Genomic DNA, 23982 nt, shown 5'->3' on the forward strand with positions numbered 1-23982 from the left:
TGTACTCTTGCCATGGAAGGCACACCCTCTATACATACACTCACTGAATTTATCAAATTCAGTCCAACTTAATGACATTTATCCTGAAAGTTGTCTAAGATATCTATTCCCCATGTTCTATTCTTAAGAGTGCCCAAAGTGAGTAACTCTTTGTAGCAAAGAAAATCTGTTATGACCCAAATGAAGCATTTAAACCTGTGCAGAGTCAGTAGTATCAGTTGATTCATCTAAAGCAATTGAATAATATATATTTTTATTTTGAAGTATTACATGAAGTTGTTCTGTTAAGTTAAAGAATAATTCATGCTGCCAATCAGTTATGGTGCTCCTTGAAAGAGGCAGTTGTTTGTACTTCGAAACATTATTAGAGTCTAAGCATCCTACAACTTTTACAATGCATTTTTTCATAATTTCTACATCACAGAATAGCTTCCCTTTTTTACTCGAATATATAAGCTACTATATAAGTTGCTTCAGTGGCATTATTTCCAGGTCTTATTGCTGCTTGAAAGAATTTTCTTTTCTTTTGCTTTTCATCTTTTTATTACCGTAAGAGAAACTTTCATATCTCTCCCTCTAATTTAAAATATTTGTGGTCCTTATGAGTGTTATAATGTTGATGAGCATTAAATTTATTTAATGTTGATATTGCAATATCACAGAGCAAGCAAATCATCTCTAGCAGAAACAAGATAATACTGCAATTCCCAATCCTCATTTAAAAATCTGTTTTCTTCCTTTAGCATTCTCTTGGTCTTCTTTGACATGAGGGGCTGTTAAGCAGATAGAATTAAAAAACACTATCAAGCTGTACAACTATTTACAAATTCCACTTCAAACAGAAACACAATGCTCCATTGTCAAAAGCTGATAACAGACTGGCGTACTCAACCCCCATAAACTCTTGCCAACCAGTCTCATGCAGTAGTGGCACCAGTCAGGCGGGAGAAGTTAGAACTAAATCATAAGCATAACAGGCATCAATTTAGTTCTTATGGTTTACTAACATCCCACTTGTGCCAATCAAGGAGAATTATTTCATTAAAACTTATTTTATTCTTTGGTATTTTAATACATTCATTTTAAAAACAAAATAAAAATATAAAAGGCAAACAAAAATGTATTAAAAAAAATAAAAGAATCTGTCTGTAAAATTTGTATTCAGTCAAAAGGACACATTTAAGGAGCTAGAAGGCCACAGGTACCCCACCTCTGCCTTATCATAATTAATACTTACTTCAATTGAAGAATTTACAAAATTGTCTGACAATTATCTGTCACAGTCCCTGACAACTAGCCAGTGATCAATAAATATTGGAGGAGTAAAATGTTTACAACAGAAACAGATTGGGATTCACAGATCTGAGAGCTGATATTAGAGTAAGGAATAAATAGTCCAGTTTGCTTAGGTTGGACATCACAGAACCATGCTGTCTTTTTAAGCGCAGTCTGAACTTAAAGATGGGCAGACATTGCCTAGGTCTGTCTGGGCACACCTACCCCATTTTTTTCACTAATTTTGGTCTTTCTTTCTGATGACATAAATTGCTTTCATAGGTTTCTCTGTATTTTTTCTGTTTTCTTTTCTCCCTCATTTTCAAGAGCATCTTAAATCATTCTCCTGCCTTAAAAATACTGGACTCCATTTCCCAATTTAATATTACTCACTAGCTTCTTAAGCATACTTTGTAATTTCCTAGCAAATCATTATTGCAATATTAGCACCCATTTCTAAGATGGCCATCCTTCCTACAACATTGTATCATAAGATTCTCAAACTGGCAGTAAGCCACTAATAGTTAATCATTTGCAATAGTTCTGAACCAGTGACCCAGGTATAGCCCAATAACCCTTAATCTTTTCTCTTTTTTAATAACACAATCATTTGTTGATGAATAAATTTTTTTCTTCCTTTATCCAAATCTCTTAAAGATAATTATCCAAAATTAAAAAAAAAATTAAGAAACAACAACATAGTTGAAATTCAGAGGTATAAAAATGTACCTTTTATTGCTCATTCTTGTTCCCCAATCTTCCTGTAAAAATCCCCATCAGTTTTCTAATTCCTGAAATTCTACCAACAGATATTCTATCATTCTATCTGTTAGCTTTATGTCTTTTTAAAAGATAAATATCTGGGGGATAAAGTAACAAAGGATTTTCAGTCATTTACATCAAATTCACCTTTTTGAAAGTAAATCTTGGTCCTACAAAGAGAGAGAAGCAGCAGGGGACCTGAAGTTTGAGAGTTTTGGAAAGCTGACTTTTGGAAAGCTGAATGAAAGGGAGGAGGCGCCTCAGAAAACAAACTTGACCTGCTTGGAGAAAAACAGGGAAATAGACTAAAGCTCATGCAGACAATCCAATGAATTCCTATCAGTCAGTAAGAAAGAAAAGAAAATCCAATCAAATTAGGCAAAAATATTGAGTGACCGCTTCACAAAAGAAGATGTACAAATGACCAATCAGCATGGCCAGTCAGATGCTCAATATCTTAAGCACTATTGATACACACAACGTGAATTGTCTCTCAGATAGCATGTTGAGGAAAGAAGCCAGACATAAAAGAGTAAAACTGCATGATTCCATTCATAAGAAGTTCAGGAACTTAAAAAATTAATCTGAAATCAGAAACAGTGGCTATGTTTGTGGAGTGAGGTGATTTGACTGGAAGTGTACACAACAAGCCTTCCGGGTACTGGAAAATTTCCATACAACAATGTGGTCATGGCTACATGGTAATAGTCATATGCTTAAGGTCATCAAGCTGTACATTTAACATTTGTGTATTTTCCTGCAGATATGTTATATACCCCAAATTTTATTTTATTTTTAAAATAAGGAGTCTTTGATTGAAATGTGAGTGGCATGATGTGCAGGTCCTTGGCCCACACATTTTGAGAAACAGAATCCAGGCTTTGGATTCTCTTTTCTCAAAAGGAGTTGGTGAGCTGATTATTGAGATATTTCCAGGGTCAGGTGAAAGCTACAATAATGCCTTTGCTTCCTTTGGTCCTTGATTCAGCCAGGTCTCAACTTCTGATTTCCCCATAGAGTTCTTTAGTCTTCTCTCTCCTTATCCATCCAAGGTCTTAGAAACAAGATTTAGGGTCCCACATGGTAACACCCAATTGTAAAAATGTTGTTCTTGGATTTTTTGTTTAACGTTTTTCTTCTGCTGAGTCTGAACCTTTTGAAATAAATTCTCACCTAGTACTCCTTAGGGTAGCTAAATAAGAACATCAATCAACCAACTTGCTGGATTAAATGTTTTCTCAAATTCTCCAATAATTGCCATGGCATTTAGATCCTCATCCATCCCTGAGACAAAAAAAGATGGAACAGCCATTGCCTTTACTTAGTTGCCTCTTCCATTTGACTGTGACTTCCTTGAAGACAAGAAATTATCTCATTCATCTTTGTATCCCTGGCATCGAGCCTAGTGCCTGGTACATAGTAGATGCTCATTAATTTTTCTTGAATTAAAATAAATGAGTAAGGACTTCATGAAACCTTTTGCCAGAGGCAATTTTAACTTGCATTCAACATCCAAGGAGAGTGGGCGTGCTGTCTTGGCAATAGCTCTGACATTGAATAATCTGGATGTTCCAAATTTCTTGTTGCTCATTTATTTTCAGTGAAAAAAAAAAAAAAAAGAGAGAAGCAGGGGAGGATCGTGTTTGCAGGCCGGGCAGACACATCTCAAACTCATCACCCTGTGAGATGGATCAGATGAGGCAGCAGTAAGACCAAGGCCACCTGCCCTGCTGCTGTCTTCTGACTGCTGATGTTGCCTTAATCACTGAGCCGATGCAATTTCCTGCCGCTAACCCTCGCTATGGTCCACTGGGAGGTCTCATTTGTCACTGTCATTACCTTTCAGATCAGCAAAGCATCCATCTTTAGGTGGGCCCTCCTTCAGTGCCTTTTTCAGATATATAAGAAGCACATGATCAGTGTAGCAATTGAAGATAGTGACCCTGGGTGCCTAATTATGAAGGTGAACTTTGGTATATTAACTCTATTAATAGTGATTTTGAAGAACAAGTAAAGCTCAATCTCAATTCAAAGGAGTAACACTTTATTTTTATGTATCCTTTATAAACCGCATGATTTTATGTCTATATAATTCAGATGTTCTATGGGAAGATCTTGAATAAATGCATATCTCCAATTCAACCAACACAACCAACACTATCACCTCTGATCCTACACTGAGTCCAAGCCAATCCCCCTCCCACTCATAAGCCCATCAGTGAAAACCTCATTCATACCTGACTGTGAAAAGGAGTCTGACCCATATACAAAATGCATCCTTTTCACATTTGACTTGAATATAGCTAGCTTTCTTTTTTATTTAACAAACACCTATCTAGCACTTACTATGTGCCAGGCACAGTTTCTAAGAGTTTTGGAAGTATAAACTCATTTATTGAAGTAAAATCTCATTTTACTTCATTTTATAAATGAAGATAAAGTATAGATAAGTTCAGTGTCTTGCCCAAGGTCATATCATTAGTAAATGAAATTCTAACCCAGTACATCTGGTTCCTGAGTCTGTACTCTTAACCAGTACACTCAGACAACAGAGGTTCTTTGGACCTAACTGTCAGGCCATCTTCCAGTAGGATTCCAACAACATCGATTAGTTCATTTATTCTTTCAGCTCTGGCCCAGAACAAAGGAGGGGGGAAGATGAACATGTGGTCCATAAGATTGTACCCTCTATCACTTTCTGTCATATTTTACATCTTATTGTCACTGATGGATCTCTAGAAGCAGATGTGGAGATAGAGTTTGAAATGGAAAATGTTCATTAGGAATCAAGCCCTGTGAAGGGAAGGAAGAGGAGTCAGAATTAGGCAGGGAGGAAGCTGAGCTGCCATAAGAACTGGCAAAGCCTTGGTCAACCAGCAGAGAGCTTTGGAGCAAATGTGCCCTGTCAAAGTGACCTCGAAGGGCTGAAATGGCCAGACCTTATATACCCAGCTTGCTCGGTTACCGGATTTGGACTTCCTTGGGAAGAGAATAAGCTCAAAAGAGGCAGCTCTGCAGCTGAGGCAGCCCCTGAAGAAGCTGATGCCACAGTGGGGCACCTCGTCTTTACTCGAGAGGGATCTGGGCAGCCATCTCCATGCCTACCAAACTCACAGTAAGAGTGCAAGTCTTCACACTAGCCCCAAAGCCCTACGCAATCTAACCCCATTCTTTCTCGGCCCTCTCACCCCTTGCTGTGTCCTTGCTCACACCACCACTGACACACTGGCCTCCTGGCCAGGTAAGCTCCTACCTTGTTCTGCTGCTCCCTCTGTTTTCTCAGCTATCCGCTTGGCTTGCTCTTCTGCTTTCTTCACATCTTGGCTCAAATATCACATTTTCAGTGGGGTTTTTCTGACCCTCATTTTAAACTCTCTCACTTCCCCTTACTGTCAATCTCCCCACCCCCAGATTTTCTCCTTTGCATTTATCACTTTCTAACATGCTGCACAATTAATAACTTATACATGCTTTATTCTCTTCCTTTGTAAGTCCTCTGAACACAGAGGAGATTTTCCCCCTCCTTTGCTCACTGATTTACTTTCAGTACCAAGTGAGGAACCCAGCACACAGTAACCCCAAACAGATGAGTGAATATGCAGAGCAGAGAGTAAGACTTCTGCCTCCTCAGCTCCTTCCACAGCTCAGGACAAGAGAGGCACCTTCCAATCCATTTCCTATCTCAGAAGAAAGGACTATGAACACACAAATCTCTCATGGCATCTCTATTAGACTCGACGCAATTCCTATAACTCAAATAACAATAATTATGCTTTCATTTTAGTTCCTGGAACAATCAAGTACTCCTAAATTTTTCCATCAAATTCACAGGGATCATACAGTAGGCTAATCAGAGAAGCCACCTACAGTCTCCCTTATAAGCAAAACCCATTGATTTCATTTGCAGTTTTACATGAGGCCCACCCTTGCATCCCTGCTGAGCTATCAGTGAATTCTTGTCCCTTTTCTCATTCCTCTTCCCACTTGGGGTGCTAACTATGAGAAACTAGTCTGCTACCATCCTTCTTCCCATTAATACCAGTCTTTTACCAGCCACGCTTTTGAGTCAACTCTTCCCTACTTTGTTGGTTGAGAGAGTGAGCTCTAGATTCAGACTACTGCATCCCTGGCTCCCCACCTCCCAGATGCATGTCCTTGGCACATTGCTGAACCACTCCATGCTTCAGTCTCCTCGTATGGTACAGATCACTTATGGCATCTCAGACACACACAGCCCTGTGCTTGACACATTGTTAGGATGCAGGAAATAACAATTATCATTGCTCCATAATCCCTAATGCCTCTCTCTCCTGCCTGCCTCACCCACCTCTGTCACTGAGAACTGTATTGCTCTCAATTTTTCCTTCTTACTGAATCCTTCTTACAAGTATTATAGCTTTCTTAAATGCTAGCCTTCTTGCCCCATTTTAAAATCTTTTTGTAAGTGGGTTTATAGGTATAGAATGGATTATATGCCAGGACTCCAGATGACCCATTTTAGGTTGGGGGGAGATAAAAGTGGACTGGGCCTCCACTTACAAGCATCATATTCAGACAATAGGAGACATGTTCTCCTTCCGCAGTTGTAAGTTTCTCACTGCAACCCCATAGAACTGCCCAATAGTCCTATGTCCCACAAGAAAGAAAAAAAAATGTGTAGCTCTCTGAAACACAATGAAATATATAACTCAGTATTTCATTAAATCAGTCTCTTACTTTTGAAATCTAAGACACCATTTTATTTACTTTGCAACAGACTAGGGTTTGGTGAGGGGACTGACTTGTTTTTTTAACAAAGATGGAAACCAAAAGCAAAGATAATCTGTGAGCACCACCTTGTGGAGAGATCTACGATGGTCACATCCATCTGGACCCTATCAATCTGCATTCATTGAGCACATATGTAATATGCTGGCCCTGGGGAGACAGCAATAAACAGGCAAAACTCCCTGGCCAGATGGGACTTACTTTCTAGGGAGAAGGCAGAAAATAAACAAGATCACTATGTGAAATACATAACATATTAGATGGTGATGAATGCAATGGAGAAAAATAAAGCAGGGACAATGGTCAGGTCAGGGCAGGGTGACTGAAGTTTAAAATCTAATGAGCCAGGCCGGGCACGGTGGCTCACGCCTGTAATCCTAGCACTCTGGGAGGCCAAGGCGGGCGGATTGCTTGAGGTCAGGAATTCGAAACCAGCCTGAGCAAGAGCGAGACCCCGTCTCTACTATAAATAGAAAGAAATTAATTAGCCAACTAATATATATATAGAAAAAATTAGCCGGGCATGGTGGCGCATGCCTGTAGTCCCAGCTACTTGGGAGGCTGAGGCAGCAGGATTGCTTGAGCCCAGGAGTTTGTGGTTGCTGTGAGCTAGGCTGACGCCATGGCACTCACTCTAGCCTGGGCAACGAAGCGAGACTCTGTCTCAAAAAAAAAAAAAAAAAAAAAAAAAAAACCTAATGAGCCTAGAAGGCCTAATTGAAAGATGATATGTGAAAGATTTGAGAGAGAGGAAGGGGCCAGCCACGCATTTACCTGGGGTCAGAGCCATCTAGATAGAACAGCATGTGCAAAATACTGAATGGAAAGATGCTGGTGAATTTGAGGACTGATGACAATGTCCAGAGAGAAGATAGAGGAGACAGCAGAAGATCAAGACAGAGGAGACAGAGACAATCAAGACAGAGGAGCCAGATCACACATGGCCTCTCTGGCTATAGTAAGGCTTTGGCAGTATCTACTTTGAGATGGGGGCTTCAAGAGGCTTTGAGCAGAGGGTAAGGTGCACCAACTTCCTTTTTTAACAGGATTGCTTTGATTAAAGGGATCAAAAGCAAAAATAAGCCAGATATGGTGGCATCAACCTATAGTCCCAATTACTCAGGAGGCTGAGGCAGAAGGATCACTCAAGGCCAGGAATCTGAGACTGCAGTGTGCTATGGTCCCATCTGTGACAAGACCTTGTGTCTACTTAAAAAAAAAAAAAAAAAAAAAAAGAGCAGAAATAGACTGCATTCCCTTTAGAGCCAAGTCAGAGGGCTCTGCCCTGGAGCCACGCTTTAGAAGGTCCTACATAAAACAAGCGCACAATATATAAACTTGTCATAGTACTCAGAGCACCTTTATTAGAGATGGGGGTTCAATTCTACTGCAGCACAGCCCCCTTCTGGTGCAGCACTACTGCCTTTCAGGAGCCCCAGGGAAACTCTTCTCCATGCCTCTTGCCCTATGTGCATCAAACAAAAGGGAAGCTGCCTCCAAATGCCATCAGGGTTAATGGGTTGTAGTGCTGCAAACTTGGGTATGACCACACTTTGGAAGGTGGGAGGAGTTGAGCAATGGGTACGCTTAATTAATTCTCTTAATTAAGAGAAATGCAATTAATGTATCAAGTAGTTCCTCTTGGAGAGCACAAATGCCACAGATGACACAGTATTCTATTTCAATTGCAATGGCCGTCCATTTTCTTGTTCCTGTTTGTGCTCTACTTCAACATTCTTGAGATACTCTTGAATTGCATGACATTTGTAAAAGTTGAACATTTAAGGGCTAAAGAATATTATTCAATATTAAACAATTCATATCACTAAACTTGTATTTATATAGTTCCAGAAAAAAAACCCATGATGGATCTAGGTTCTAGAATATTGTTTTAAGAGATGGTAAAATGGCAATATAAGTGATCATTGGCTTATATGATAAAATTTAAATATTTTGCAATATTTTCTACAATAATGATAATGCATCTTATGGAACCCTCATTATATTTAATCATATTTGAACATGATGTATAACATTACTGTTCATTTCCAAACCTTATTGCCAATTTAGCTGAGCAAATTTTCTTACTCCAAATAGAAATTAATTTTTAAAAATACTAGGAAATATAATGACTCAATGAAATCATTATATGTCTATAATGTCTAATTTGACAAAAGTGTCAATAGAACATGAATTGTGTGGAAGGCTTGATTACAAAACAGCATATTTTTTGAAATTTGATTTTTAAAGCAATAGCTGTGGGATAAATATATAGCAATTCATGAATTAATGTCTTCATCTTCTTATTCATTCAAACATTGCCTGCCCATTAATAGGATACTCAAAGATGCACAATAGTAGTTCAATCATCTTTGATATTTTGTTTACTGTCAGTCATATAAAAAAAAACCATAGCTTTATTTTATTTTTTCAACAAAGAACCATATCTTTCAAAGTAAGAGGATAGAATATATTTTAAATAACTGTTCGCCAACTTGATATACAAGTTTTAAGTATCTCAACAAGAAGTATGTGGTGCCCCATTTGTATTTTATCCCTGGACCTCTTGTATGTTAGGGGACTCCAGTTAGGGGATTATTACAATAATTCAAGTGAATAAATGCCAGTAGCTCAACCAGGGTTGTGGCAGTAGAGATGTGAGAAGTCATCAAACTCTTTATACATTCTGAAGGAACTGCCAAAAGGATCACTGACAGATTGGATTAAAGTGTAAAAGAGAAAAATCAAATCACATGAGGTTTTTTATTTATTTTTTTATTTCAGCATATCACAGGGTACAAATGTTTAGGTTACATATATTGCCTTTGCCCCACCTGGATCAGAGCTTCAAGTGTGTCCATCTCCCAGACGGTGTGCACCGCACCCATTAGGTGTCAATATACCCATCCCCTTCTCCCCTCCCATCTACCCGATACCCGATGAACATTATTACTATATGTGCACTTCAGTGTTGATCAGTTAATACCAATTTGATGGTGATTGCATGCAGTGCTTGTTTTTCTTATTTTTTTTATAATTCAATGGTTTTATTATTATTTAGTACACTTACTTATTACCCATTGGGTGCCAAGTGGATGGGAAGGGAGAGGAGGAGATGGCTATATTGACACCTAATGGGTGGTGTGCACTGTCTGGGGGATGGACACACCTGAAGTTCTGACTCAGATGGGGCAAGGGCAATATATGTAAGCTAAACATTTGTACCCCTTTAATATGCTGAAATTAAAAAAAGAGAATGAAGTGGGACGCTTACCTTACATTAAATTAAAAATAGATAAATTGGACTTCATCAAAATTAAAAACTTTTGTGCATCAGAAGATATAATGAAGAAAGGTGCTTGTTTTTCTATTCTTGTGATACTTCACTTAGTAGAATGGGCTCCTGCTCTATCCAGGATAATACAAGAGATGCTAGATCACCATTGTTTTTTCACACGAGGGTTTTGACTTGAGCAACAAGACAGAAGTTGTCATTATATGAGTTAAGGAAGGACGTGGGAGGAGCAGCTTGAGGGAAATTTCAGAAGCTTGATTTTTTCATGTTAACCTTGGGAGGTTCATTTAACTCCCAGAAGTTTAATCCTCAGGGCTGGTGTTCAGCTATGTATATTTGGTAGTCATTAGGGTGGGAGCAGGGTTGGGGTTATATTCAAATCCTTGGGATTGGAGAGACCTGCTCTTGATGTTTCTGTTTTTAACAAGATTGAAGACATGATGTAGTTGAAGGAAGGGAACACTCTGTTGTGCCACTTCTCCATCCTCAAAGCAGAAAGTGGCATGAAGAACCTGGAACCTTCCAAAACCATTCCTAGAGAATAGCAGCTTCTTTGGTTTGGATGCCCTGGAAAAGGCCAATAATCAACCACCAATTCTGGATCCTAACCATGAGCTCATAATTCCAGACTTCCTATAAAATGATTAGCAGAAACACAAGTGTAAGACACTGTCAGATATCATAAATCCTGCATGTGGATTGTTGCACCCTCTGCCTGGCTGCCTTTTACATCAAATCCTTTGATGTGGATTTTTCCTTCTACCTTCTTAGGTTAGTTGGCTCTCAGACCTCCAAATCACTCCAATCTAATAATGGAGATGATATAAAGAGAAAAACAAACATAAGAACATACAAACAAGAGACAAAATTCTTAAGTTCCTGAATCTCTTCACTCTCTAATTCTCAAATCAGAAAAGAAAGAAAATTCTAAGTGTATCACTTTTATAATCACTTGCAAATTATCTTACTCTCCCTCTGACAAACACAAGCACAGCCACAACTAAAGCAATATTACAATACAAAAGGAGAACTGCAGAAGAAAGGGAGAAGCATCAGGAGTGAACTTCGCTCCAGGCTGCTGGGTAATCCTTGGAGGAGAAACTAATGTAACACTTCCAAAATTGATAGCCTACAGAACATGGTTCCATGGGATGTTACTTGATGAGTTCTATTCCCAAAATAAACTTGAGATCATTGGATAAAACAAAAGTAAACAAATTTATTTTCTGTAGGAATGTCAGAGACTACACCAATGTGCTTTATAAATCTTCAAGAGGGAGATACAGAATATAGCACTTCCAATATTTGATGCGGAACCCACTCTTTTTCCAGTGGTTCATAATAACAACTTCCAGAAATAGGATTCTTCTGAAAACTGTTCTAATAAATAAATATATATATAGATATAGATAGATAGATAGATAGATAGATAGATAGATAGATAGATAGATAGATAGATGAATGAGAATCTCAAAAGTGAATGATGTTTGCCAAAGTTGGCTGAGCAAGACCATAAAGATCTCATCACCTACTCCCTGGCTTAATGCACCAAGATTTGAAAATCTGCATAAATATACTTTCATAGAACCAAATTCAATTTGGATGCAATAAATTTGCTGTTTAAAAAATGAAACCACTGAATTATTAAATATTCTCAGTTATTAAACATTCACATTGCAACTGAATTCCCAAGCCCCTACCCGCTCCAGCAATGTTATCACTGAATAACTAGAATTAATTATTATAGAGATGATGATAATGATGCCAAAGAATTAATCCTAATTAAATGTTCTACCATGAAGAAAAGGCCAAATTTAGATCAATGATGATTTAATTTTATTCTTGAATCTTTTGAGGACATTCAGTTCTTCTAGGCCCAATAATTTGATGAACGATAGTATCTTTACTACAATTGAGCAATATCTTTATTGACTTTTTTTTTAACCTTTTACTCAACACACAAGTCCATATAATACAGGTTTTATGAGCAAATCCTTACATATAGATAAATTTTAAAGATACTTTAACTAGTTTTTATCACTCTTTCTCTGTAGTCTCCTTGAATTAAACTAACATGAGAATAATTCCGTTTTGTTGGAAAGTAACCCTCCCAAGAGAATCAGAAACTTTAAGAAAGACCTGTCATCGTAATATGTCAGCTGTTAGCCTCACATTCACACAGAAGGAAGTGACACACACTTATATGAGATATAGAAGATATCTAATAAGAATACATTTATTAATTACAAATCACATTCATATTTTTGTGTACAAATATTATTTAAATGGCTTGAGTAATGCCTTTATAATGCTAAATGAGAAAAAAGCTAACTACAAAGTTAATAGAAATATGCTTTCAAACACATAGAAATATTTTTAAAGCATATGTCTTAAGCATAGGAGTAGTAACTGACTCTAGGTGACATATTTTTTAAATTTTTTCCATATTAATTTTATAATCATGAAAAAAATTGAAGTTATTTTTTAATAGCATTACTCTATGTTAACTGACTTATTCCACTAAACTCAAACTACCAATGTTCAAGACACAAATTTATGGTGAAATTCCAGGAGTTTCCTCTGGGTACAAAAGGAACCCAGTAAAAATGCTATCATCCTCAGGGCTTACATACACCCCATTCCAATCTTTTGACACTTCCAGCCAGACTTGGTCTCCTGCACTTAATTTCAAGATGATGAGGAGAGAGGCCTGGTCCACTTCCTGACCGTAGAGAGTTTCTCTGGACTTGAACTGCTTCTTATTCCGGGCCACCAGGCTGATGCGAGCTGGTCGGCCCCTCACGGTAACATGGTAGGAAAAAACATATGTTCCAGGAATGGTGCAGTTAAACTTCCCAGTGACAGGACTGTAGTTCCCTTGGTCATTATAGAGAACCTTGTCAAATTTGATGGGGGTGTTAGGAGGAGGGAAAGGCTTTGACAAAGCAGCGCTGAAAGCCGACTGGGGGACACTGGCCACCTCACCCTTGGAGCCTTTGAAGCCCCGAGAGCCCTTCTTCCCGATAGGGCCTCGCACCCCTTTGCTCCCAAGCTCACCCTTTGGCCCAGTAGGTCCCATGCGACCAGGAGGCCCCAACTCTCCCTTTTCTCCTTTAGCCCCTGGATCACCTTTGGCCCCAGGCAGACCATCAGGGCCGGTTTTGCCTTCTGTCCCTGCGTCTCCTTTGCTACCTTTTTCTCCTTTCACGCCCCATTCACCTTTTTGTCCTTTTCCTCCCCTCTCCCCAGACTCTCCACAGTAGCCCTTCTCCCCCACCTCCCCCTTCTCTCCCTTAGCCCCAGGCCCCCCATCCAAGCCCGGCGGGCCCACTGCCCCTCGGTCTCCTTTGTCCCCTTTGGTGCCATTCTCACACGTGTCCCCCTGTGAGCCTTTTTGTCCTTTCACTCCTGCCGGACCAATGTTTCCTTTATCCCCCTTAGGGCCAAGTCCACCTGCAATGGAAAATTAAAACAATGTTTAAGGATCACACAGGCTATAAGCAGTATGCTATTGCCACAGAGCTCAAAAACTAGACAGAAAACCTGCTAACTGGGACCTGGAAACCCGGCTCTTGCCTTGGCAATGGCTGTGCCTAGGAGGTTCTTAAAATGAGCACTTTGTATCATGCCACACTCCCAGAAGGGGAAAAATTAATGCTTCCCAGAAATAGTAGTTTATATTCAGACCTCATATATCTAGTTCTTTTTTTTTTACTTTTAAAATAATAAAAAATATTAGAACTATAGCTGCCCATTGTATTCCATTACCCTTTTCATTTAGTCCCAAAAGATTCTCCTAAATCTCCAGATTGTCCCTCCAAACCCAAAATCTTACAGGCAAAGACACCGAAACCCAGAAAGATTTAGGGATTTTTATTTTCTGTTTTACGGCAAGAGAGCGCAACACAGCTCAGATACTTTTACCTATTCTCCAAACTCCTAGACAGTACTAACACTTCATCCAGTCAAGTACATTGACTTATTAGAAGAATAACAGTAATTCGTACCTTTCTGATAACTTTAAATGCAAACAGGAAGAGAATGAAGGGCTATACTGCACACATGCCTGTACACAATAAATATATTTTATACTCTACCTTGTTCTCCAGGTTTTCCTGGATATCCTGGAACTCCACTTGTTCCTTGGTCTCCACGTTCTCCTTTAAGTCCTAAAATGACACCAAGATTAACTTTGTACCAACTATATTACTTGTGATATACCTAACATTCCTTTCACAACCATGTCACATCCCAGTGTTTTGTTTAACCAAAATGGTTTAAAGGTAAAATAGCGTGGAAAAAGAATGTATTAGGGTCATGAGGAATACAGTATTTAATCCTAATTGTGGGTAAACCATTTAGAGGAGACCTGGCAATAGTGCCAATCCCTTCAAACAAAATTCATCTTTGTCCTCAGCATCCCTATGGCACTTCAAACCTCTCATAAAACTCATGACATCCCGCTTATATTATATATGTATATGTTTGGGGTTTTCCTGTTATGAATTTTGAATGACAGTTGAAATGTCTTCTTTATTAATATATGCCCACATTGCCTGAGAAATAATACTATACAAGTTTAAACACAAGACACATTCTGCAATTAGCTAAAACTAGTCATAATAAAAACACATCTGGGAAAAAAAATTGTCCTTGACATAGACTGTTAAGGAAAAGCCAAATTTCATTTTGTGTTTGGATATTTTTATACACTTTTTGGAAAAATTATAGAACTGTGAGAATTTATGTTTGAAAAAAATCCAAAGAGCTGGGTTTTCAGATATTTACCTTATTACCATAAAATATATTTTTAAATTGGACCTCACTGAAAGTTCATCCTATTACAGTGAAGTCACAGCAGATTGTTTTCAACTGTAAATGATTATAGCAATAATAATAATATTAATAATATCTCATTCTTATTGAGCATTTTCTTTGTACCAGGTATTGTTCCAAGCTCTTACCATAATTTTTTTTACTTAATCAGCTTTTTGTTTAATATAATTTTTGTTTTATATTAAGATAGCCTCTTATATAACACAGAGGATCATATAACAGAGCACATTTCATCAATTGTAACAATTTTTAATTTATAGTAGTTTATAGCACCTCTCCTTCAAGAAAAGTAGAGTAAATCTTTTTCACCATTTTATCACAGAAGAAACTGAGGTATGAAAAAATTTAAAAATTTGTACAAGGTCAAACATGATCTCATACAACACTGATTGGCAACAATTTTCTAAGTATATTATCTATGGTATAACAAACATTTTTTATTTTGTTTTCATCAGGGAAAAAGAAACCCTAAGCCAAATGAAAAGTAATGGGAATAGCCTCCCCCTAGTTTCACAAGACCAACTAAAGAAATTTCACCATAGATCACGCAGCAGAGTTTTCTAAGTTCCTAGTTCCTCCATTACCAATCCACGTAAAATTAAAAATTTGGAAATTAACCCATAGGACATCAAGAAAATATCTGGATGCAATCTGAGAGAACCTAACCCTAAATGGAAGTGAAGAACTGATCCTATTCCCAGTCCTTGCCAGTACTCAAACACTAACCTTCACCATGCAGAGTTATTCTGGTTGTCAAGTTCATTTAAGGAGTTTAGTTGCTTACACTAAATTTACTCAGTCAAGTAATGATTAACAAGAATGTAGTGATTCTACTAATTTTCTTTAACTTTCAATCTTAACCAAGAGTCCAAGCTAAGTCTGGAAGTAGAAGGAAAGTAGAGTTGCCACTTTATAGAGACTGGCTGAATGAATTTTTACTTTTGATCCTTCATCAAAGATTATTCTTAAGAACCTTATTTTATGATAGTTCCCTTATTTTTTTCTTTTACTTCTAGAAGTCTAGCTTCCAAAATGTATGAATCACTGGGGAAGTTCATCACTCATCTTTATTTCACAGGGTTTTCTGCTAACATAATTCAGGCACAAAAGGATTAAATGTTTCCAAGAATGAAAACCACATAACTGACAAGTGTGAAGTAGCTCTCGCTTCCCTTAGCATCTTTTTTGAGTAATTACTTCACTGAATGTTCTACCAGAAATGAGTTAGGCAGTTCCTGAGCCATGTGGAGGGTGATGTATAGATGATATTAGGTCTTTTGACATGTGACACTGAGGCTAAAACATTTAACTTGATGGATAGATGGTATTTCTACAGGCTGCCGGTATTCACCAAGGAATTTCTAAATGTCCCAGTGATTGTGTAACCTTCCTTCAATACCTTTAAGCACTTACAGAACCAGGGATTTCCTGGGGCAGAGAGCATTCTTTACCGATGCACCTGTGGAATTACAGAGTTTCTGAGCTGGAAAAGGCCTATAAAAGCACTCATAACTACAAATCTTCTTTCATAGCAAAAAGGGAATAAATAAATATCTAGTCCATTTCCCTCAATTTCCAGGTGAAGTAAAGTGACTGGTCCAAGATCACTTTTTATTCTTCATTACTTCAGTTTTAATTAAGTTCTGTTTCCACCACTGATAAATCAAATATTGTGAATTCTCCTTAGCAGGCAGGTCATCCGCCTTCAAGAATCTAGTATTTACTTAGCAAATTGCTCTCCTGAAAAATGCTACAAAACATCCCTTGAATTTTGACATGAAATGAAATGAATTACCTACCTTTCTCTCCTTTGAGGCCTTTTGGGCCTTGGGGCCCAACAACTCCTGGTGACCCTGGGATCCCAGCCTCTCCTTTAGGACCTGGAAATAGGATTTTAAACCCGGCAGGGGAGAAAATTTTTCTTTTGAAATTCATTAGTTAAGGGGGGAGGGGAAGCAGTCATTTTATTGACACCAATAATTGTCAATGTCCTAATGATAAAATCCGGCTGAGAATAAACTATCACAGAGTTCTAAGGGCAATATTTTTGTCTGATTTGCAATTCTGTACTACCTGAATAGATAAATTGAGCCCATTAGTACTTGTCACTGTATTCATGGCAGTGATCAAATGATTCTGGGAAGCAGCACTATATCAAACAACAAGAACAAAATGATTATCTGACACTTGACCTCATGTGGACCACACTTTCAGATTGAAAAACACAAAAGTTAGCATTTTTGGGTTTTCCACTCATTCACTTGTTTATTCATTCATGAACTATTTCTGAACCTTCCTACACACCAAGCACCCTGCTAGGCATTAGGAATGCAGCCATCAAAAGTCCAGCAGCTTCTGCTCTCCTGAAGTGAGGAGTCTATGAAAGATAAACATTGAACAAATAGCCATGCAATTAAATGAAAATTGCCACACTCTAGTTAATGCTATAAAGAAAAATATGAAGGTCCTATTGTAGGTTATAGTAAAGGGACTTAATTTGTGAGATCAGAGGAGACTTCCCTAAGAAAATGGCGTGAAGCTAAGACCCAAAGAATGAACTAAGATTTCCCAAAGCAAAAAAAAAAAATTTTTTTAATTAGATATTTCAGGAAAAACAAGAGTAGAAAAAGAACATGGTGTTTTTAAGAAACTGAAAGAAGAGCGCTGTGGATGAAGGTAGTGATCAAGGATGAGAGGAGGCTGAGAGGCAGTCTAGGGTCAGATCCTGCAGGGCTCAGGCCTCATTGGATGTCCTAGCCCATCCAGGCAGTCCAGGTCACTTCCATGTACCTGGCCACACAGGGAACCTTTGCCTGGGATAATTACTCTTCCTGCAACCCTATCCATATCCAAGCCATAGGAATTGTTTCCCAACCACTGCAATAATCCTCAATTGGAATAAGTTATGGCAAGGTTCTTTGAAAGTTAACCGCATAGATAAGTACACACAATGAAATTATATTTCATCTTAATTCATTTTAACTTAATTATTATAATTAAGGCTGATGAAATGGAGAAAACTATATTCAACAGAACTTCTCTTTGAAAGACTATTTTATTGGTTGGAAAGAAAAATTTTAATAAATGGCTTACAGTGGAGGTTAAGACTGAAGACAGGTTCAAATAACCAAAGGTGGTGGTTAAACTCCCCTGCCTATAAAAGAAAGGATTTCAGGGAGAGGAATAGAGAGAGAATAGGCAGAGGAGGTGGAAACAAACAAGAGGACCAATTGCATTTCACCGTGCAATGTGTCCCCTCCCTCATGGCCCCCAAATGCTCACTGTGGTTATACTATTGAGGGAAATTTTAAGAGCTACACCCAGGTTGGCACAGGGAGCTCACAGCAACTACATACACAAGGGTACAAGGGGTGGGAAGGCTGCCCCTTACATCTAGGTGAGATGTACATCTAAGCTTATTAGTATAAATACCATAAGGCTGAACATAATGGGAAGAGCTGGGGCTTGAAGGTGCACAAATCTACTCAGACTCCAGGTTCTGCATTTACAGGTAGAGCTACCTCTAGACTTACCAAAAATTCTATGAAATGCAACTGAATCAGTTGAAATGTAATAATATTTTTAACATTGTTACAAAGATAAGAGAAAATATAAAATGCCTAACCACTCCTGACACATTGTAGGTACCTATTATTATATCTGAACTAATGAGAGAAGCAGAGGATAAAATTTTCAATGGAATTTTACCTTTGCTATCTATTAGGTATATCTGAATATTTTAAAATATTTTCATGTAGAAACCCTATAAGTTAGACTCTTGGCTTTTCAAAGTAGATACCGCAAAATGTGATATATGCAATGTGTATGTGTGTATATGTGTTGATATGACCTAGGACTGAAAAATAATGAAGAAAAATTAAAATAGTTGGAATTGAGTAGGTTTATTTTCCTCTTTCAAGTTTGTTCAGTGTTGCTCTTATATTAGGCTTCTAATTTTTAAAAGACAGAAAAAAAGTAGTGTTCTTGAAAAGACTAGTAAAACCAGAACATATCTCTCTCTGAATCTCAAAAACAGAATTCTTTCATATCAGGCTCAAAGTATTCCACAAGCTTGAACCAGATTCCTACTACAGCTAACTAAGAAAATGAAAATATTAATAGTTTATTGAGCATTTATTCTATTGCAGGAACCACATTGAGTACTTTTATGCATTAGTTCCTTCAGTTCTCTTGACAGTTCCATGAAATTAGTAACATTTTTATCCCATTTTTCTATCTTGGAAACTGAGACTTAGAGAATGAAGCTTCCCTAAGGCAGGACCATGACAGACTCAACATTCTGAGCTTTTAAGCACTATGCTGTGTGACTGAACCAGTTAGACTAAGACACATGAGCCCCCGAGGCAGGCTAATAACTTGGCACATCTTGAAAATATCTGTAATATGTATTTAGAGGAGAGGATGAACTCTGAGAATAGCCCAGCTAAATCCACTACTGGGCAAAACAAAAGCCCTCATGTTACAGATCTCACAGTATTAGTGAACAGTTTAGCAACCAGCTGTGTCTACTTGACCATGCCCTTGAGGTTTTCACCCCTAAGCTGCTTACCAGCCAGATAGGATACTAAGAGTTCTGGTAAATATAATTTTCTCAGTCTTGTTACATTTCCAGTAATGTTTTAGCAACCCTGAAATCTTAGTGCCCCAGGCCACTGGCCATCTCCTTTACCCTTTAATCCAGCTCTGCATAAATACTGAGCACATTTCCCAAAAGATCCCTACACAATGGGATGAAATGAGTGAAAAGTTTAGTGAAGATGCATGGTTATTGATTTTATAACTTTAAATTCTTCAGGCAAGACACAACAAATATTTTTTTTCAGGGAATAGTGAATTCGAAATTGACATTCTGATCTTAATTTTACCGTGAATTCTCTGCTATATGACGTGTAAAAGCCAAATGCATCAGAATAAAACTGAGAGTAATTCATTTTGTATGTATTAAAGACAGCTGAAATTTTGAAATATATAAACATGTATTCAATGGAGAAAATTGCTGGACAAGGACACAGGCAACAGGGTTGCCTTAGAATTTCAATGAGAAGCAAACTGAATCCTGAGCTTTATTCCCCACCTCACAGGCATTTCATCTCTAATCTTAACCACAAATAGCACTCAGAAAATCCAGCATTCAGCACACACTCCTACCAGGCAAGAGAAGTTTCATTTACCTTTTTTGAATCAGCCACTAATGAAAAGATGGTATTGGTTATCAACCCGTGTGACTTGAAGAACCACAGCACCAGTGCTGGGGTTGCTGGTCCATGACTTTGCTCTAACCAGCACTGTTCAATAGAACTTTCTACAAAGATGGAAATGTTTCATATCTGCACTGCTCAATACGGTAGCACTGGCTATATGCAGCTTGAACACTTCAAATGTGGCTAGTGTGACCAATGAACTGAGTTTTTTATTCAATTTAATTATATATTTTTAATATTTATTAATAATCACATTGGGCAGGCTAGTGGCTACCACATTGGGCAACACAGCACTGATTTGCATTTGTCACAGTGGTACACCTAAGCCTGCCACCATTTGCATGACAATGTAAAAACCTTTGAGGCAATGCCCCCCCCTCCAGCCACCACTCAGCTCTAAGGATGTACACGTGGGAAACATGGCTTCCTCCATTTTCAAATACCTGGCTTTCCAGTTGCTCCAGGTTCTCCTTTCTGCCCTGGGACAGGTGAACAACAATCACAACAATTCAAAAAGAAATCAGCCGGGTCAAGAGTGAAGTTTTCAAAGGGAAAGAGAGTGGCAGTGCCAAAGGCAGAATCTAGGGCGGAGGGTTTGGTGGTTGGTGCTGCCATTTCAGCCACTTCTGTGAAGGGGGTTTCTTCTTCTTCTGGAGTGGGGCCACTGGACGGCTTTGGACCCTTTGGCACCTCTTTTCCCTCAGATTTCTTCGTAAATTTTGTGTATGGTGTGGTCTTTGCTATTGTGTTCATACCAGCAATAGCCAAGATAATTAAAATGGCACAAAGCCAAGAAAACATCCACATATTTGAGGCTAGAAGAAAAATAATAAGAAAATATACACATATTACATGAGGTCCAAATAAAAAGATTAATTGATATAAATATATACTTAAATAGGAGAAAAGCACATATGAATCATAAAAATGAACAGTAAACAAAATATAAAATGATATATTTTTGATACATTTTATATGTAAATGTGTGTTTGAATCACAACAGAATATTTTATTTACTTAAGGTATTTATTATAGAAAACACTTTGCTTCAGTTGTCCTTTCTGGTTGTTTCCTCAGTATTGAATGTTCTAAAATATGGTTCTCAATCATTCAAATTATCTTGCCAAATAACAAACATGATCTATAATAAGTGCAACATGACTTAATAGTTCATATACCCTGTGGAAAATAAATATGTATAATTTCCTGACTGATCTCACTCAGATTTATAGGAATCAGATACATTTGTATTAGAGGGAGATGAAAAATATTGAGCAGAATAGTTTATTCCAGCAAACTCAATTATTTCAAGAAAAAATACTGGCGAAATAGTCCTTAAATCTACTAGGCATAATGCTCCTGTTGTGAGAACAATTTTTTAAAATCTATTGTAATAAATGGAGAGAGACAAAAAACATCGTAAATTTAAATATATGCTATATCCTTAGTTTCTTCACATGCCATTTAACTCTCCAACTCTTTGCTTTATAATTTGAGGAGTTTTTTTTATAAGCTCACATTTATCCTTATATTATTTTAATGAGACAAAGTGTGGTTATTCTTAAAAGGCCTTTATCAATGTCCAAAGTGATTTGATATACAGTTCCCAATGAGGTGAAATTTTGAGAATTCACAATATTCTATTCCCCATTAACTCCCAGCAGTCCAGTGGCTGCTAACAGATAGCCCAGATTAGAAATGAACATTTTCTGATAGACTGAAGGAGTAATTAGGATAAATAGTGAAAGTGTAAAGGGAGTGGAAATAAGGATAGTAAAAACACTACTATTTTATGGAGACCTACTCTGCATAGGTGCCTTACATTCATCAGTCCAATCAGGTCTCAGAGCAGCTCTGCCAGGTAGGTGACACAGTATTATTCACCTTCACAGATGGGGAAACAGGCACAAGAAGCTAGCGCCTTGCCCAGGATCACACAATCAGTAAGTTATGGATTTGAGACTTGAATCCAGGTCTGCTTAATTTCAGAGCCTAAACCCTTTTCCATAAATCATGTGGCATTTATAAGAATGAGATTAAAGAACAATAAATTCAAACATAGCTCAGTGGAACAGAGCAATGGAGAAGATACATAAAAATCAGTGCAGATGAGAAGGGAGAAAGATGGCATGCTTCATTTTGAAAATCATACAAAAATCCACAAATGTCTTCTTTCCAGTCATCTTTGCTGCTGTATCCTTCCATTCCACCAAGATGTACTGCATATCCACAATGTCACAAGCACTTATGTGGTGACACCAAACATAAGCCATGGCCTCGGTGCTCAGGGAGTTTACAGTCTAGTAAGGAAGGACAAGAGACAACAAAGGAAAGAGAGGAAAGCGTGAAGGGCCCTGATAACTCCACACCTCTCCAAATACGGACTCGCCTCCGCATACACACACACCCTTCACCCCACAAGAGTGAGCATATAAAATATGGTTACTATACTTCATTCAGCTAAATCCAACCCCAGCAAAAACTAAACAACAGAAATATTCTGTTTGGATATAAAATAATTGAACTTTCATTGGTTCATACAATTGCATTCAATAAACTATTCATTTGTTCAGCAAACATTTATTTGAGCATCTAAGAAGTCTGTGTGGGGCCCTAAAACATAAAGACAAGTGAAAACCAGCCCCATCCCTAAGGATCTTTTCTGCAGTAAATATTCAAAAATAACCAGGCCCACAACTTCAGGCTAAAGAGAAATCAGAGGTCTGGCAGAAGGCTCAAATGAAATATCGAAATACTGGTGGCTTATAATTCCCTCATCACTTTTCTATAAGAAGAATTGGGGTTTCCAGAATGCTGAGTGTTAATGCTCTAGGATATTTCTTATGTTCTCATAGACAAGTGAGGTCCTGTGGGAAAATAATCCTTCTCTTTCCTTACTAAAATATACCTGCATTAATCTTACATATGAATAAAGCATCTTTGACCCTGCAAACATGTTGTGGTAGCATCTTGGTAAACCAGTCCTGAGGAGATAAGAAAGAGATAGCTGGCGGAACAGGGGAGAGGAAGGGAACCAACATTGAGAGCATGGCAGGCATGGTCATGGACACACATAATTGTTATTTCAATTATAATACACCACATAGGAACCATGCAGGGTAAGATTTATTGCACCTAAAGAATGGATTATTAAACTGAGGCACAGAGAAGCTAAACAGCCTGCACAAGATCACAATGTTAGTAAGTAGTGGGACTGGGACTAAAATCTAGGTCTGTTTGACTCCCAAATCAGCCATGCACTTCCCACTGTGCCATGCTGCCTGGGAATTCATGAGTGATCAGAGATCTGCAGAAAGGAATGAAGTTGGACCCTGCAGGGAATTCAGCTCTGGACGTTTCAGTAGAAAAAGTGACTTCCCACAGACAAGAAATGGAAGCTTAATGGGAGAGATGAGGAAGGGTAGAGAGGAAAAGTCTTGCTCTGACAGTGGAGCATATTGGTGTGGGTAAACAAAGTTACAGAGGGGAACACAGCACCAGAGTCCAAGGGCTACAGAAAGGAATGAAAAGAGCTGGCCAGTATAAAGAAGGGGCTCAGTGTCCCTATTTGAGGGCATGAATTGTCCTCATCTATATGTTTCTCTTGCATTGTGGATTCCTGCTTCCCAATTTAAATTCAGATGTTAAAGGGTAAAGTTGGCAGCACTTCAAACTCTGATAAGCAACCTTAAGAATTTGAAGATGAGCTCTGACTCAGGTGGGGCAAATATTTATGTAACCTAAACATTTGTACTCCACGTAATAGGCTGAAATAAAAAATAAATGAATAAATAAGTAAGAATTTGGAGATGAGTAAAACATGAA

At 38.0% G+C, this 23982-nt stretch overlaps 1 protein-coding gene across 1 annotated transcript; it reads right to left on the reverse strand.

Moving 5' to 3' along the window:
- Positions 1–12653: 12653 nt before the first annotated feature.
- Positions 12654–20964, reverse strand: OTOL1 (otolin 1). Its single transcript, XM_012782747.1, has 4 exons — positions 20601–20964; positions 16735–16815; positions 14197–14268; positions 12654–13552 (listed from the first exon to the last, which is right to left on the reverse strand). Exons 1-4 carry the CDS (start codon positions 20962–20964, stop codon positions 12654–12656), a joined length of 1416 nt encoding a protein of 471 aa, XP_012638201.1.
- Between the last annotated feature and the right edge of the window lie 3018 nt (positions 20965–23982).

Source organism: Microcebus murinus, chromosome 1, assembly GCF_040939455.1.
Source record: "Microcebus murinus isolate Inina chromosome 1, M.murinus_Inina_mat1.0, whole genome shotgun sequence".
Lineage (NCBI taxonomy): Eukaryota > Metazoa > Chordata > Mammalia > Primates > Cheirogaleidae > Microcebus > Microcebus murinus.